Raw genomic sequence first — 17704 nt, 5'->3', positions numbered from 1 at the left:
ATAATGAGCAGTAAACCATCAACATGTGTTCAGACTTTGCAGCATTGTATCTCAGTGTACAGGTAACCATTTAGAGTGAACTCTACAAATGTCAAATGTTCAGCTGCATAAATATGCTCTGATGCCACATTACTGACTGTAGAGACAAACTACAAAAAAACACATCAGAATACATGAAAATTCAAGGACCATCAGACAGTAAATTTAAATGGGCATTATCATCAAATGCTTAAGATAAATGTGCTTTAGTGATACATTTCATCTTGCATTCACTAAAATAAGAAACTAGCTAATCAAAAATATGACAACTGACAACAAGATGCCAAACATATTATTAGCAAGCATTAAAGTGAGACCAAAGGAAAAAGGGAGGTGAAAGGAGAGATGGGTAGACAGTTTTGATGTTCTGTACTGATGTATCTAACATTAAAAAAACATGGGAAAAAAACAAACATAAAAGGGACCTCGGAATATCACCTGCTCTTACTGTCCTTTTCCTCTCTGCCACAGCTGCAGTAGCAGCATTTTTTAAACAGCTTCACCAGGATAATGGTAAAAGTGAGATTGATGCAAATGGGACAGATGGACCGAGAAGGGAGAATAATATGCTGCATGAGAAAAGAAGGTAAAAATGGAAAATTTCCATCGGACTCACTGTTCACTCTGTCAGGACCTTTGCTGATTGTCCTTTTTTGAGTGACCCAACGAACGCTGTAATGAAGAATCATTCAGTGCTCTCAATTCTGAGATCAAGAAATACATGAAACATTGGGAGTCTCACACATTAGAGCCATTTCAGTAATTCAGCAACCCAATTAGTTGTGTGGACACCAATTTATTTCAGAAGGCCCAGTTTAAATTGTGCTCAAAGAGATGACGATTACAGTGATTTGTTGTGTAATTTACTGTGTATTACTTTGGGTCTTGATACAAATTTCTTGACTCAGTTTTATTTCTTCTTGACTCAGTGTTTCACAAGTCTGATCCCCCTTTTGGCCCAGAAGTCAACGCATTAATACGATGGCTCCTTCAATAAAACTGCACACAGAGGACTTTCACATACGCAATTCATAATCAATGGCTAAACCCACGAACAGTGAGCTCCCTTTTGAATGTTGTTTCACTGACTGCAGTCATCCTGATTTCTTTAATTTACATCAGAGGAGAGTGTGAGGTGAAAGGGTCCTGCATGGCTTCATTTGTGAAAACCAACTGCAGGCAGCCTATCTGTCAGAACAAACAAGTGGCTTGATTAACTGGGCGGCAGAAAATAAGTCAACACAGAGCAAACACCATCAGCAAACATGAGGCGGAACTATAATTCAAGAAACGCTGACACTAATGAGAACTACATCTACCTCCTCATTATTGGCTTGAAATTGTTGGACATCAAAGTAGCATCCCAGACTTACTAGTTAAGGACCGGGCTCGCTCTGCAATCTCACCACTGAGAAGAAAACAACCGACACAGACAACAGAAGAGGAAAAATTTAAGAGAGACAGATGTAGACAAAAGAGATGAAAGCATGTATGCCCTCTCGGAGACATCAATCCACCCCGCAATCAGGAAGCTTCTCCCAAAGAAGACTTTAAAAAGGTGAAATGGACCCATCAAAGACTTAAACTCTCCCTCCTCTCCACGGTGCCCAAAGGTTAGAGCTATCAAAGATATACAAACTCTTTCCATAACTACTTTGATCTTGAGAGGGAGCCTGCACCTGGAGACATCTCCAAAACTATATCTGTCAGCTCCATGTGGATAAAAACACACAATAAAACATGGAGACTTGGAACATCCTGAGTAGTATCAGCCGTGGCTGCAGTGCTGTGCATATACAGGACGTCTGTGCAGACATGCTTAAAGATCCACATGTACAAAAAGTGCACACTTTTCAGATACACTGTTGGCAGCTCAACACCTTCATTTTTGCTTGAGCTGGTTTGAAAGGGAAATGTTTAAGAAGCAAAGAAAAAAGACAGAAGGCACATCGAGAGGCAGAATCACAGAGACAGAAAGAAAATGCCCCTTGGCGGTTACAACGAGCTACCGTATGTCTGCCTGTTTGTGTGCGCTTGTGCACGTGGAGGCACGAGTGTGTGTGAGTGGGCTTGAATTGTGACAAGTGTCAAAGGGGACCAGTCGAGGCCCCTGATGAAGGAGAAAAGAAAATGAAAAGAGACATACTGACAGATGTGGGTACAATTACAAAGAATCACAGAAAGCTTAACACACACACACACACACACACACACAGGAAGAAAACACTAAGACGTTTAGCCTACTTCTTGACAACAAGGAAGCTAAATGAGCTTAAAATCTAATTATGAACTTAACATCCATACAAACCAGGGTTTGCATGTGTGTCTGTATGTTTGCTGGTGTCTGTCTCAGTGTGTTATCATTTAGGGGTTATAAGAGACTCAGACGTGGAATTTGTCAGTGGGGTGGCTCCATAGCATGTAATTAGAATGTCATAATACTGCAGCGTTAACAGCCAATCAAACTATCAAAACGCTGTCTGAATGCAAATTAATTTCACCCCGTCTTACCCAACTGCTTCATAGCACTTAAGCAAGACTAAAAAGAAATCAGCATGCGACAGCATGTGAAAACACGCGTGCGTGTTATCTCATCTTAAACCCTCGTACTTTGCCTAAAGGACAGTGTTTTCAAGCTCGAATCAAAGTGGGAGTCAAGAACAACTTTCTATTTTATCCAGGGGCAATTTCTGGCCTCTTTGCCACTGTGTTTGGTACAAGAGTACAAAACTATGATAGAAAGGTCAAATCCTCTTCAAACTTAAAGACTATAATTTTATGCCTTTTATACCAATGCATGTAGCAGGCTTGGCTGAAGGCTCTCTGGTTTTCTGTTACAAAATCTGTTGAAGGGCTTGTGGATTATGAATATAAAGACTTCATATCCATTTTTCCCCCCCTTTTATTTGGAGCTTCTTTGCACTAACATCCACACTTGCATCGCCTGCTGTCATTTAAGGTGGCCCTGCGGCGCAAAACACACCAACACGTACAAAACCAAAATGACAAGAAAATGACTGAAAATGTGAAGGCACGGAAAAAATGTTGTGGCTTTTTTTCAGATGTTGTGTTTTAGCTGTTTTTAAGTTTTATTGTTGTGAAATATATATATGTAAAAAAAATATTCTGTTCTGTTTTTTTTCTGAGATGTTATGCTTGTGATACATTTTATTTTGTCGTTTCATTATGCTGTTTGCTGTGTTTTGCTCATACAGCAGCAGAAGCTTTTTTATTTAATCACTAATACATTAAAAACCTCTGTTTGAATTCCTTTAAAGTCTCTGCTGTAAATATATATATACATACATATATATGAACATGAACTGCAACTTGAGTGGTTAGGCAGCTGAGGGAAATCCTCCCAGTTTGAGGCATACAACCATTGAAGAGTAATTCTGGTTAACAGCTGGTTGAGGTCAGTCCTTGACGTCATTTATTTGGTATATGGCGCTTGCTTGTTAAAATGACTGCATGTGTGACAGATTGGACTTTTACTAACCCCGCACTCAAAGTAAATGTATCCAGCCTCTTCCACAGTTCAACCGACATCACTTAATTTATACCCTTTACAGCCACCACTTAACTTTTGGTGCCCATCTGTTTGTCGGCTGTTGTGGAAATTACTGAACTCAAGGGCGCTTGCGACAAAGTGGTATACTCTGCAGGTTAAGAGTTTACATGATGTCGCTTAAAACCTACATTTGGTCAAGGAGAGAACATTTGACTCCTTTATTTACAGCTATTATGTGATGGTATACTTAAACTCCAGCCCTCGGGGGTTACCTGCAGGTCACCTCCCTATCTGATGATAAAATGTTTAGTTTATTTATCTTTTGGGGGTGGTGTTATTCTTCGCAAAATTGGTTGTCAGGTGGTGTTTATAAAAAAAAAAGAAAGGTTTTCTCTGATATGTAAACTTATGCTACAAGACCTATTACTCTTTAAAATATGCATGTTGCTTTTCTGCCTTATTAGCAATCGCAGGTCTTTATCCCTCGAAACTCAGTACAGAGCATTAGATGCTAGTCTGTGCTTATTGTTACATACCTTCCTCCAGAATAAGAACATTTCAACCACGAGACATCTTTGAATTCTTTATGGCCAAACCAAGAATACCTCTGAGAGCATAATGGTTGACCACCTTTTCTTCAAAAAATGCTGTCAACAAAATCCTTTTTTTTCTTGCCCCAAAAAGGTGTTTAAATGTTTTATTATTCTATTTTCTATTGAAAATTTTAAAACTAAATCAAAATCCATTCCCAGATCTTCAACTGAATTGAAACACAGTGGGCATGCTGTGTTTAAGGTTCAGTGTAAATTTAAAGAGAGCATTGCTTATACTTAAAGACTAACACAGCAGTGTTTCTGGTTCTTTAAGGTTGTTGATGTTGAGTCGAGCCAAAGTGGCCCGAGTGGTCTCCCGACAGGAGAACTGTTTCTGATCAGGTGTTTTAAATCAGCCTGCGAATCTCTCAGGGTGAGTATCTTCAAGGCTTTTACTCTAAGTCTGAAACCTCTTTTAAATCCCTCCTGGAAGCTTTTATGATATGTTTTCATTCTGTCATCTTTAACAGCTTCATCTCTGTCTTACATGCTGTTTCATGTCAGCTTAGTCTCAAGGAAAAACACAAAACAGTCACATAAATTCAATCTATCGGTTCGTGCTCACAGACACAAACTTGCAACTGCTTTCGCTCACTTTTCTGTCACAGTTTTGTCACCACTTGGTTATGATCGGGCACCAAAAATAAGCCGTTTAAGGTTCGGAAAACATTATGGCTCACATTAAATAAGTGTGATAACTGCGTCAATATATTCTTTTCCTGGATTACTGGCTGTGGAGTCCCGCACCCTCAGTTTAACACACTAAACATGTTGGACACACAAACCAGACGTCTTACTGAAAAACATTACTTTCAAAGTTGTACTGGATGGTATCTAAAAATGCAAATTTCTGCGTTATCAGCACAAATACAAAGTTCTGTGATGTTTTCTGTGATGTGACTATTTCATGTGACTCCGTGTCGTGAGACTGGGCTGTTTATGTTGTTTGCCCTATTCATTAGGTTTCAGGTCACTTCTCTGTCTTTTGGACAGCTGAGTCAAGGCAGAGTCGATGCTTTTTTCAAAATATTGAATTTTGTTTAGCTCTATTGCCGCAGCAATCTCTTGTCAATTACCATACTTGAATGCTCTCAAACACATGGCACTTAAATCGTAAATACTTAGTTGTTAACCATCTGACGGCAAAAGAAATATAATCAATTCTTGGATATCACAATTCTCTTTTTTTCTCCCCCATTTTCTCACATTTTGAGGAACAAACAAGTCTTTTGTTGATTAGAAAAATAATCAGATGCAATGACTCTGACAAAGTTTCTGGGATAATATAACTAATCTTTGGTTGTCTCTACATTATAATGACAGCTTATTTTTTGCTCACCCTGTCTCTAAGCTCTGCTCTCATTAGACATGGTGTAGTTAAGACAACCAATAATGGTGTGAGTGTTATTAGGTCATAAAAATGGCTTCACACTGGTGCTTGGCAGGACAGGTGCACTTTGAAGCATGTGCCAATCCCAGTGGAGCTAGCACCGAGAACTGCTATTTCTTTAATAGAGCATTGGTTAACTGCAATTATCTGTGTCCTCGGTGGGTTGAGCCTGTATTAAATGGTGAAAATGAATAGCAGCAGTACTGCGAGCAAGGAGATACAAGACTGGGAACCACTAGTCTGTGAGCAGGTGAACAGTGAGGGGTTTAAAACTCTAAATCATCAAAACAGGTAAATTCTCAGTAAAAGAACATAGATGATGAAAAAAAATAATTATTTAAACTGACTTTCTATAACACTGGTAAGAGAGCAATTGGAAAGAGCAAATCAAATAGTCAGCATTCTGGAGTATGATAACTTTAGCAAGTATAATAGTTTATCGTACTCACCAGGATGGTATTTAGCATTATAAGTTAAATTTAGCGACAAAACAACAATACAACACAGGTTAAACAAGCACTTGTAAAACAAAGTACTTTTACCATATATAGATTATAAAGAAATGCATTTCTCAACTTATCTGAGTTTACATTTTTTTGGCATCATTCAATACAAGATCATTTCAAACAGTATCAAAGGAATATCCCAATATCTCAGAGCTTGAAATTAGATGTTGCTCAGTAGTTCCTACTCAGCTAAAGACATCTGGGTTAAGTTTAACATGTCCTGATATTTGAATCACAGATTGTATTTTTAAGAAAATGTACCCAGTGTTAAAACGTTATACAAGCAGGGGAGCATTTGATACATGTAAAAGTATCACATCATTTGGATTGATGCCGTTCACAACTAAACACTCAGCTGTCAACGGACCACAACGAAACCATGTCCTCAACATAAAAGGAAAAAAGAAAAACTGAAGAAATGCTGTGACTGCAGCCTCGTCACATCTGTAATACACTTTTCAAAAAATGTTTTCATGAGACACCATTTATTTACAGACAGGCTCAGTGAAAAACATGTTCACATAAACTATGGTATAAAGACAGTAACAAGATAGATTAAAGAAGAAAATATACCTGAGACTGATATACAATGAAAATGATGCCCTATATAAAGCGCAACCTGTGACCCTATTAGCTGCCGAGCAACATGGCCAATTTGGAAGAAACACCTGCCCTTCATCATCAAACCATCTCAGCAGCCTCCTCTCTCTAACACACCTGCCTCCCCTCTTTGTCTGTCAGCCAGGTGGGATTTCAAAGGTTGAAATGTGAAAAGTCAGAGCAGGAAGCGAGAAAATAAAGAACGATCAACACATACTCAATAATCCAAACAAGGGGGTTGAAGGGGGTTGAAAAATGTATCAGAAATAATTGATCACAGACATGCAGTGCACAGATACACACTATAATATATATAATATGTACAAATAAAATCAAATATATAAATAACTGTCCATGTGACTGTAATCCATTATCACGTGTTTCCATTTGTCAATCAGCTTTAAAATAGCTGCTGAGTGCAGCTGGAATGTATGTAAAAATACTGGATGAACAGTGGTTAGCAGATAATACAATAAGGATTTATGTGCAAATTACTTTAGCATATGAAGTGTAATGTGTGTTTTTGTATGCAGAGCTGATTATAAAACCTGTGAATGTCCCAAATGCAACACTTATTGCTTGATCTCCATGTGGGCTGATCAATTGAAGCTGATCAATAACAAAAAAGAGCCCTGCGGTTAGGTCATTGTGCATCCCTACCGTAGAGTCAAAGCACAACCTTGCCAACAATAACAGCATCAATAAAAACCACTGTAGTAACAGCAATATGGGTTTCATTTTTAATCGAACAGCTAAAGATTCAAATGCAAAACCCTAATTACCAAGCAAAACAACTGTAAAAGCATCTGCTAAAGCGTCACCGGCAACAGAACCAAAACCTGTGGATTCACAAAAGCATCCCATGATGAATATCTGTAATATTGGCAACAAAAACAGTGGAAATGATAATAACACCTACCACAGCAGCAGACTAATGGCACTCGCGCACACTGCAAACAACAGAATTGAATTAGTTCAGCTAACCAGAATCATATGATTAACTACAGTGTCATTTCAGTCCTCTTACAAAAAAATCCTGTTTTTTTTTTTGTTTTTTTTCCCTTTAATTAACAGAAACGAAACAGAATACAGAAACAGGAGGACTAAACCGTGGTGGCCACACTCTGAACACTGGCCTTATTTGGGCTGTGCAAATGAGTTTTTTTAGGTTCATGCATTATTCAAATCAGCCATTTTCTATCATTTAGACCATACTCACCTATTCAACTGTAGCTTCAATTTGATCACTTTCATCCAGCATATTCTTGTCACAAGAGGCCTAATTCCAACAACTATCCTGCTTGTCAGTGTAAAAAATTTATACAAGCCCAGGTAGTGGATCATTTTTACACTTTAAACTCTTTAACGTAAAACACGACAAATGTGACAGTAATTTCTATGCTTTGATTCATAATTCCTGCAGGTCCTTACAGCACAAGCTGAAAGTATGCATGTCCTTCACACTTAAACAGGAAGTGCTTAAAAGTATTTTTGTGACGCGCCACAAAGCACAAACTTCCCACAGACTGCCAGAACTGCAGCCAGCAGCACACCTTCAGTTCCAATCACCACGCATGGAGGAGACGTGATACTGTTTTCTAATTAGACCAAAGCTCCATGACACAAACACAGCTGCCTCACTTTTCCACCTTGATTTCTCAGAGGGGCGCACACACACGCACACACACACGCAGACGTGACAGTTGTGGTCACTTATAAAAACACATAGGTAGTTGTGGCTGCCCATCTGATTACAGCCAGACTGTATGTATGAATATACGTCACTAATATGCCTACATGTGAAAATGTAACCACGCACACACAATCTGAGACACACACACACACACACAAACACCTGTCTGTGGCAGCAGTCCGTAGAGATAAGAAGGCTGACGAGAGCTGCTGGGGCCAAACCCGGGAACCATGGGAGCTGTCAAACTCATTTCACTGTTACGCCTCTCTGCTCGCTCACAAACAAACAAACACACACACACACATACACACTTTGGCATGACAGTGTTGACTTAAATTCATTTTCTGGCTGTATTCTTACAATACCATAACTTTTTAATTGAATTCTTCCTCTTGAATCACCCCACTAAGAATGATTGCTCTAAACAACAATTGCGACCGTAGCCCCTGTCTAATTCTAGCCTCTGCCTTTAAAATAACTCCTCCTAATAAGGTGTCAAAATCAGTCATCGCGTAAGACCAGTTGGCCAGGTTTGCTATTCATGGGTGGCAGACAAACTTAGACTGTTTCTAGAAAAACCCTTGAAAAACACATTAAAGGGACATTAAAGGGTATTAAAGATGTGAACGATATTAAAGATATGAATGTAAAGTTGTGGAGTTTGCATGTTCTCCCCGTGTATGTGTGGGTTCTCTCCGGGTACTCCGGCTTCCTCCCACCGTCCAAAAACATGCATGTTAGGTTAATTAGTGACTCTAAATTGTCCTTAGGAGTGAGTGTGAGCGTGTGTGGTGGTTTGTCTCGTTTGTCTCTATGTGATGGACTGGCGACCTGTCCGGGGTGTACCCCGCCTTTCGCCCAATGACTGCTGGGATAGGCTCCAGCCCCCCGCGACCCGACCGACGGATTGACGGTATAGAAAATGGATGGATGGATGGATGGAAAGTTGTGACGTTTCATGTCGAAGAACATTTACTCTTGATTGCATCTATTCACAAAAGCTGTTTATGTAAAAAATCAGTAGCATAAGCAGTATACATACCTTAATTTGGCTTATTAAGAGGAAACAGAATTGTATTGGCTACTCACATGTCCGTTTTTTTCCACAAGAACCAGCCATTAGTGTGCTCTGTCAGTTTCTATAAAACTTAGTGAAGAAGACCAGGTTTGTATTGGCTGAGACTGTATGAAACGACTCTCCACTTAACTGATAGAGACGGTTGTATATCATCTAATTACATAGAGTTCACTGTTTAACACCAATGCGAAATGACATGTAAGTAAATTGCCACATCCATCTCCTACTTTCTAGTTAATAGTACAGTAAAATAGAGTGCTTCTGGTGGCACTGACTGAGCACAATGAGTCGACTCAATTTAGTTCAGAATCAATGTATCTATCCAGCATAGTAGTTAATGCATTTATAACCTGACACTGAATCAAGTGGCAATGCCTCTGTGAAAATGAACATTTAGGTTGTTTGTTTAGTTTTTTTTATTATAACATATCTGTTATTTTTTTCAGACTATGATGAGATAAGTTTCTGTAAGCTTCACTCCACAGTCCACATGCTCAGTAGTGTAAACACTCAAGTGTACCAAAGACTAGGACAGTATGGCTGTAAATGTGTCAGTCCTGTCCAGGGTGCCCATGCTCCTCCTGTGCTGGGATTCAGTTCAGCCCCGTGCTCAGAATAAGAAAACATGACAAATGGATGGCTGAGCAGCTGGATAATCATGACGCTTCCATCGAGAGCATCACCTATGAGCTGCTTTACTAATGTGATTTCTGTTTTACTCTAAAGACAGAAAAGTGTGCGACACAGACAGCTGCCTTGTGCTGTTTAGACTGACATACAATAGGTACACAGTTTACTGTCGTGCATCAATGTAACCCAGTTGTGTCAGGACAATACAGTACATGTGCAGAAGTGTTGGTTCTGCTTAAGCTGCACCTAGAAGCAACTTAGTCACCACTGATACAATAAACCTCAATGTTCATGAAAAGTTTGGCATACAGACCAATGAGTCTTTTAACACTGGTGCTGTGATACACCATTCCCCGTGATACTTGATTCATAAAATAAACTACAGCAGAAAGAAAAAAAAGTGCACAATGAGGTTGGAGGGGTGGTGGAGGAGTAAGTCCCTGGAGACCAGGGATCCAGTTCCAGTACATTATGGAACAACTATTTTGTCACTTTTGACACACTGTTCTACCTTTTTCCCATGTGAGACTATTTGTTCTACATTTTATTTTCTCTTTGATAAGTGTAGGCTCAAAAATAACAATAACAATATTTTTTTGCCATAGAGAATGCTTAAGATGCTAATGGACTTATATGACATACTGATCGTGACCCATTGTTGAGTGTGGTCTTGGCACACTGTTGACCTTTTGATTTTTTTGCTACAGCAACTGATTTTTCTTCACAGTTGCTCATATTCCGTATCGATGATTCAGCTGGGTGAGTTTCATGGTACCTAAACTTTGCAAGTCAGCTAGTAATATTCTCATTCAGACCTCAAGTGACAGACAGCAATTTTTGCAAGACAAATGCAGTGTGGGATTTTTCTTGACATTATTGAAACAATCCTCCTGATATCAGTGCAAAATGGGTAAAAATCTTGTACACAAAACTAATCAAATATAAACGACTTTAGTACTAGATTCCAGAGTTGTGTCAGCAGTTTCATCTTACTGAGCTATGCATTTTAAACTGAACACTGCAAAGTAACTTCTGGACTTAGACAAAAGGGAAACTAAATGTGGATAAATCTGTGAATTGAACACTTTTAAGCCACAAGGTTTGCTGACACACATTTTGAAAATGCATAAATAGGCCCAAAAGTATGGAAAAACAACACACAAAGGATTTTCCCGGCATTCTCTTTACCTTCACTTTATCTGCATCTCCCTTCTGTCTCGTCTCTCTCTGAATATTTTAGTATTGATGAGGCCATTACTGATGATAACACGGTGCAACGTCAGCATCTTTCCTCTTTTCTCTGTCTCTCTGTCTCACACACACCACACACATGCACACACTAATCAGAGCTCGGGTTACAACTCTGCTGCTGCTGCTGTGGAGCACTTGTGTGCATTTCTCTGAGTGTGTGTGCTCGGCAGGGGGCTGGGGAATCTCACTTCCTGGCATCAGTCCAATGAAGTGCAATATTTTTTCAGGCTGAAAAACACTCACATGCACACGCCGTTCAATACACAAACTACGGAGCTGATGTGTGTTGGCTGATAAACGATTCACAGTGACTCAAGTGGATAAGCAGAATACATTGAATATGAACGGGGTTTCCCAAAAGGCCATTTAGAAACCCCAAACAAAAACACGACAACAGGGTAGGGCATCGCTGAGAAAGAGCGCATCGGTGGTTCCTGAAACTGTACCGTTTTGTGACATTTGTGACGATGAATAACTGGCTCTCATTATTACAATCCAGATATTCAAACCCCCAAGCAAATAACACCTTCTGGTTGTTCCCCTTGAAGCTTTCAGAGCCAAAATAATTGTCTTGGTTCTTGCGCATGCATAGCATCGGGTTTTATCTATTTCATGCAAGCGTCACAGTTCATTTCATGACCTTCACTGATCACTGGTGCCATCTCCAAGTCAAACAGGCTCCGGCTCGAGGGAAGCAGGTGAGCCCAGATACCGAATCCAATTTTGTTTAAGAGATCACTGACATCCATGTGGCAGATTCATTATTCTCTCACAATTCAAGTTATTTTCGCCAGGACTGGCCAACAAATATTCAGCGTAAGAAGCTTAGTCTCCTACGTGGGGAGATGAGTGCAACCCATTATCCTCCCGTGAATTCTAATATTGAACTTAAAACCAATGATGATAGAGGACATAAAGAGAATCAAACTTATCTGAGGTTTTCTCAACTCTTGAACAAAAGGGAGTTGAAACTTGGCATGCAAAAAAAGTTTCTAATTTTCGCGCTGTCTGTGTCTAATGCCATCACACAGAGAAAGGGGAAGATAATACGCAGTATAATAAAACACAGTGTGTAAATCCTAAGGGAAGATCTCAGGGATAAAGGGCGCACATGTTATTTGATCGGGCGCATGCTTGATCACAATCACTCAGCACCATTAGCAGCAGAGGCGTCGCTTTAATTTGAGATAAATCTCAGGAGTGTTGTACTTCATCAACTAACACTTAGTTTAACACCGAGCATGGCCTTGGCATTTAAAAACTCTTCTCTTCTCTTCTCTTCTCTCTTTTTTTTTTTTTTTTAGACCAGCGCCCTTGAGGAAGACTCATGGCAAGCACAGAGGGGACAAACACTGCAGCTACACCATTAATGCAAAAAAACGGTGCAGTCAAACACTCAACAGTCCCAATGATTAGAGTTTAGTGAACGGCTCTCTGACGTGTCCTCAAGACATAACAAACACGCTAAGTTGGGAAGTAACACTGAGCTGCTTTGTTGGTTCAAATAACGCAGCCAATTATTATAATGATCATGACAGCTCCCTTTGATCCGTAGCACTTATTTACTAATCCTCTATGAACATAGAAATCAGCCTCAGAAATGAAAACTGATGAAAAAATTAAAAAAAAACCTTGCTTCATGCTGAAAAAGAATTATGTAAAGTATCGCAAATTTAGTCATATAGGGATGATAAATACACTTATATCTTAAGGGAACCTTACAGATTGTTTAAACTTGAGCAAGGTTAGGCTGCTCGGTTGAAAGACATCGTTTGTATCACTTTTATTCTTTATTTCTGATCATAGACTAGTGGCATATGTCGGTGAAGTTAATGCACTTCAGTGAAGTTGCCTTCGCAACCCTTTTCCAGGTCAAACGCACACATTAGCCAAGTTTCCACAACCTGGCAACCCGCACTTGTGGGGTATACAACCCATATATATGTTTTACATATATATGTATGTATGTATAAAAGACTTGTGACTCATATATAAAGTATTAGGCTACTAGATTATTCTTTAAAACATTTATAATGCTATTAGTTATAGCTTATGAACCATTTATGGAGGGTGCTGAAGGAAAGAGAGACAGTTTGTGTTAGAGTTTGAGTGGGGCTAAGTTTCCTATTCAGTATAATATGGTTTGCTCAAAGTCAGTCTTTAAAAAATACGTTTTAACATGACGTTTTTAACAGACAGAATTCAATTAGTAGCGATATGACAGCAAATGGATCCGTTCCTGTAGGAATATTAGGGAAAGAGCAGCCTGTCTGAGTACTGTTATGATAGCCTGAAGATAAAAAGGCACGATAAGGTCACTAAATTATCTGTGGAGAAGATAGGCACTCTGACAGAACATTTTGGTTATATTACAGCGGGACATCATGGCAGTTCATGGGGTATTCATTGCCGCTGTCAGTAGGAGGGGGGGGTGGCTGACACCCAGCAGGTCACACTCGCACTACTACGGTGCACACACTCGCTGTATTTGTCTTTCTGCTAGACGCCATGTGCCTCACCAGCTACAGAGCTGTGCAGAGAAGTAGCAAAGGCTTCAGGAGACAAACACCAGACCCGGCATAGATAGTTACAAGACACACTTACATCTCAGAGGACGGCGGTTGGCTACGACAGAGGAGCGCGTGTCCGCACGCCTGTCCCATCGCGCATCCTGCCTCTCGCCTTCTTGTTAAACCAAACAGCTGCAGTCAGGGAGACCTGGCGGACGAGGGGAAGGAGTGAGAGCAGCGTGCGAGTCGGCTTGGAGGGGTGAAGGAGGATAGGTTATAGATGGATAGATTACTGGGTGTGTGCTCCTCTCGCTCTCTTCCCAATCTGCCAGCCTCTCTCCGTCTGCTCTTCTCTCGAGCTCTGACAGCGCGCGGGGATTGGTCGGGACCCAGTAACTGATACTCGAGCTGTGGTGAGCGAGGATATAACAGCTGAGCAAAGAGACAGGGGGGAGAGCTCACCCGGTGTTTTCACGCTCAACTCCACATGGACGCATCAAAAGTCAAAGAGGCGTCAGTCAAACCGAAGCTGAGACACGTCACTCCTTCTCGAGCGGCCCAAAACAATTTTCTTCTTGCCATTTCCTGCTCTTCCACGCGCAGTAGCTAATCCATCCGTAGAAATTAAAGTTGTGTTGTTAATATTCAACTTTCACGGTGTATCCACATACCCCAGCTGTGCATTTTTACTCAATTTTCACTCAATTCGCACACTGAATACTATTTGATATATACTTTATGAAGGCTATGCGACAGGACAATATCTTAAATTGATACCTCTCCCCTCTAACAGAGATTTTATCGGCTCAAGCCGACAGGGTTTCATTGTACACCACGCTGCGCTCCACGAGTGTCAATCACGGGACACTGCAGGTCTCAAGGTCCACCACACATCGTCTGCCATATATGGCCTCCCAAGTACACAGAGACGAGCAGCAGGGATCCACTACAAGCGCATTGCATAGTGAAACAGGAGACTTGGGAGTGTTTCTCCACAAGTGCTTAAAATATCCTCCACACGGTTTCAGATGTCAGCTGTCTTATTGTGCTAGTTAAGATTTTTTTTTTGCGCACAATCACGCACGACGAAAAAGAAAATAAGTATTGGATTCCATATTAAACATCCTGCATCGTGCAGCCATGAGTACCACAGGTGTTTACAATTATTTTTGCCTGATTGCCTCTCCACCAGAGGCTTGTGAGCGCACCCACACTGTGATAGACTGACAACCCGGATATTTCTGCTTGATTGGCCGCACATGTTCATCATCAATTCATTTTCAGAATTTCAAGCATTATTATATAGTTCATGGGTTTGGTGACCTCAAGATATCCTCCACCCAACTTCAGCCTGAGCGGAGGGCTAATTAGTCAGAACTACAAACACATGCGTGATTGGTCAGGGTGTCCATGATTGTAACGTTGTTAGTCCAGTGTTGCGCTCATGTTAATGTTGTAGTGGCTTGTGTCTTTACACGGCTGCCGTTTGTTTTCTGGTTCTTGGCTGAACAATGAATGTCTTTCATTTGAATAGGTTGGGGAGAAAGTGTAGCCTGACATGTCAAACACTGATAGTTGTCACTACAGCAATAACAGACTTGTAACTACTCACATCAATAAGTAGTCATATGTATTAAATGCCTCTATGCAATGTATGGGTTAGTCTCTATGAGCAAAAGCTAGACCACTGACCTTTGGTAAGAAAAAGCTACTTATCTTATCAGTTATATCTGTCATTTTTTCTGCTGTGACATGTTAAAACACCTGACGTACAGCATGTTAATAAATGCTGCACATCAGCTTATAATGCAGTACTTAATATCACATATCTTTGACACGCTGTTACAGAAAGTTCAATGTCTCCTGGACTCAGCACCCTCAAAATACGTAACTGGGACACAGAAATGCACCTTATCAGTTGCTCAGTGACTTATTTACAGTGTGCTGACATGAATGAAAACTATATTGGTAGTAAACGTTTGTTGATGGGTCAATTTTACAATGTGAAATGATGAAGTCCTTCGCAAAAAACAGAGACTGAAGTCCAACACGATTGACCAAAATAGCACCTAACAATGGCAGTCCTCCCACTCTGTAATATTTTGACAAATACAAATGTACAAAAAGTGAGGACATGACCTCACATTTATGGCAATTACAGACCTGCCTTGGCTGCATTCAGGCCTTAGCAGAAAGTCTGTTTATTCCCAGTTTGTGGCATATGGATGTTCTCCATATTACTATCCAAATAGGTAAAATGTGATTCAAGCCAGACCATCTCACTGTAATAGAGAAAGACAAGAAGAGATGCAAAAATTAGAGCTGGCGTGCCTGTGGAAATATAACCCAGTGTGTCTATCCATCCTTACAGTCCTTGTGTGTTCAAGTAAATTGTTCCTCTTTTCTACTACTTGAAGTAGATGGTGCTAGATTTCATAGGGTAGCAATTTAGAAAATACACAAAAGAGGCGTCTCAGCGCAATTAACAGAGAGAACGAAAAAGAGAGAAACACGATGAAGCGACAACGGAAGCATGTGACAGAAGGCACGAGAGGTGGGAGAGAAAGAGAAACACAGGGGTGACGGTAATAAAAAAGAGCTGCAGCCAAGTGAAGTAGAATGCAAGTCATATTACCACCATGGTGAACTTGGGTGAAAGAAAAGTCTTCACTCACCACCAGCTGGAGAATGCAACTGCGATGGAGTTTATCCATGATGAATCTACAGAGAAATTGAGATTTTTTTTATTTGTTTTTCTGGTATGTTTTACATTTTACTCAAAGATTTTCAATTCCAACTGACTGATGCTTCTATTTCACTGCAGGATGTGTGCAACCTTTGCAAAACATGTAGCAAATGTTGATGAGCACGGACGTGAACCATATCAAGGCTAAATTTGTACCTTTGTCTTGCTTGAAAAACTGTAGAAGGCTTCCCAGCACAACGGGGGTCAATAAGGAGCAGCAGCTGTAGTGTGACAGCAGTGTTTGGTGAGCAGTGCTCTGCAATAAAATGCAGTGAAGCTTATTTTTATGAGAGAGGAAATTCCTGTTGTTCCAGTTTGTGCTCAAACACAAAGAACAGAGCTGCTTCTGTAAATAAGCTGAAACTGATGAGCAAAACGGAGGAAGATTTCGGTTCATTTCTGAACTCCTTTGAAATGCAACTAAAGCTGAAGCGACCCATTAATGTGACCCTGAACAGACTCTCCCTCATTAAAAACTGATTTGTTTGTTACATAACACTAAAATTAGAGCCTTTTCATCCCCTGTGAGTCCAAATCAAATGTGTTGGAAGCAGAGGCGTAGGAACCGGGGGGGACATATTGGAGACAGGCACATTTGTCCCACCCATAAATGATTTTATAGCTGTCAGGTTTCCGATATGTGCCCCCCTCCCCTAATGTTAAACTCATTCGTACGCCCTTGGTTGGAAGTGGAAAGCAGTGAAAAATGTGTTTTTACCAAGCAATAAAAGGCCAGACATAATGTGAGATGTGCTTCAGTGGAATCAATACCACCACTGGATCATGGTGAGTGTCCCACCGTAAGGTCTGATCAAGACCTTTGAATCAGATAAGGTAGAGAAAACAGCCAGAGTAGAAAATTCCCTTGACATCAATTTAAAGTTTCATGACTATGAAACTGAAATCCTGATGCTGTGTTGAGAGCCAACAAAGCTGTACAGGGAAAAGAAAGCATGTCGCACTTCAGTTGATTGAGTTTTTCAGCGTTGCTCCTCAAGATGATTACATCAGAACCCTATTAGAGCCACTGCGCTCAACTTGGAGTGTTTACTGACATTTACAGCCAGCCTGATCCACAAGTCTTTGATACTTCCTGGAATTTGAAAGTGCCGACTGCACTGAATTATTTATGATCCTTTCTTTGCCCGTGGCCTGAT

The 17704-nt window shown here is 40.4% G+C and overlaps 1 protein-coding gene across 1 annotated transcript in view; it reads right to left on the bottom strand.

Annotated features, from left to right (window-relative positions):
• The window catches only part of LOC140314437 (cGMP-dependent 3',5'-cyclic phosphodiesterase), a 159609-nt gene extending 145481 nt beyond the window's left edge, over positions 1–14128 (bottom strand). Inside the window, exon 1 of the mRNA XM_072392615.1 lies at positions 13896–14128. Within this exon, the coding sequence (XP_072248716.1) occupies positions 13896–13954 (59 nt within the window). The 5' untranslated portion in view covers positions 13955–14128. The remainder of the gene's footprint in view (positions 1–13895) is intronic.
• Between the last annotated feature and the right edge of the window lie 3576 nt (positions 14129–17704).

This window comes from Leuresthes tenuis, unplaced genomic scaffold (genome assembly GCF_036924035.1).
Source record: "Leuresthes tenuis unplaced genomic scaffold, fLeuTen1.0.hap1 SCAF_9, whole genome shotgun sequence".
In the NCBI taxonomy this organism is placed as follows: Eukaryota; Metazoa; Chordata; class Actinopteri; order Atheriniformes; family Atherinopsidae; genus Leuresthes; species Leuresthes tenuis.
Note: the sequence above shows the minus strand (reverse complement) of the source record. Positions and strands in the feature narration are given on the sequence as shown.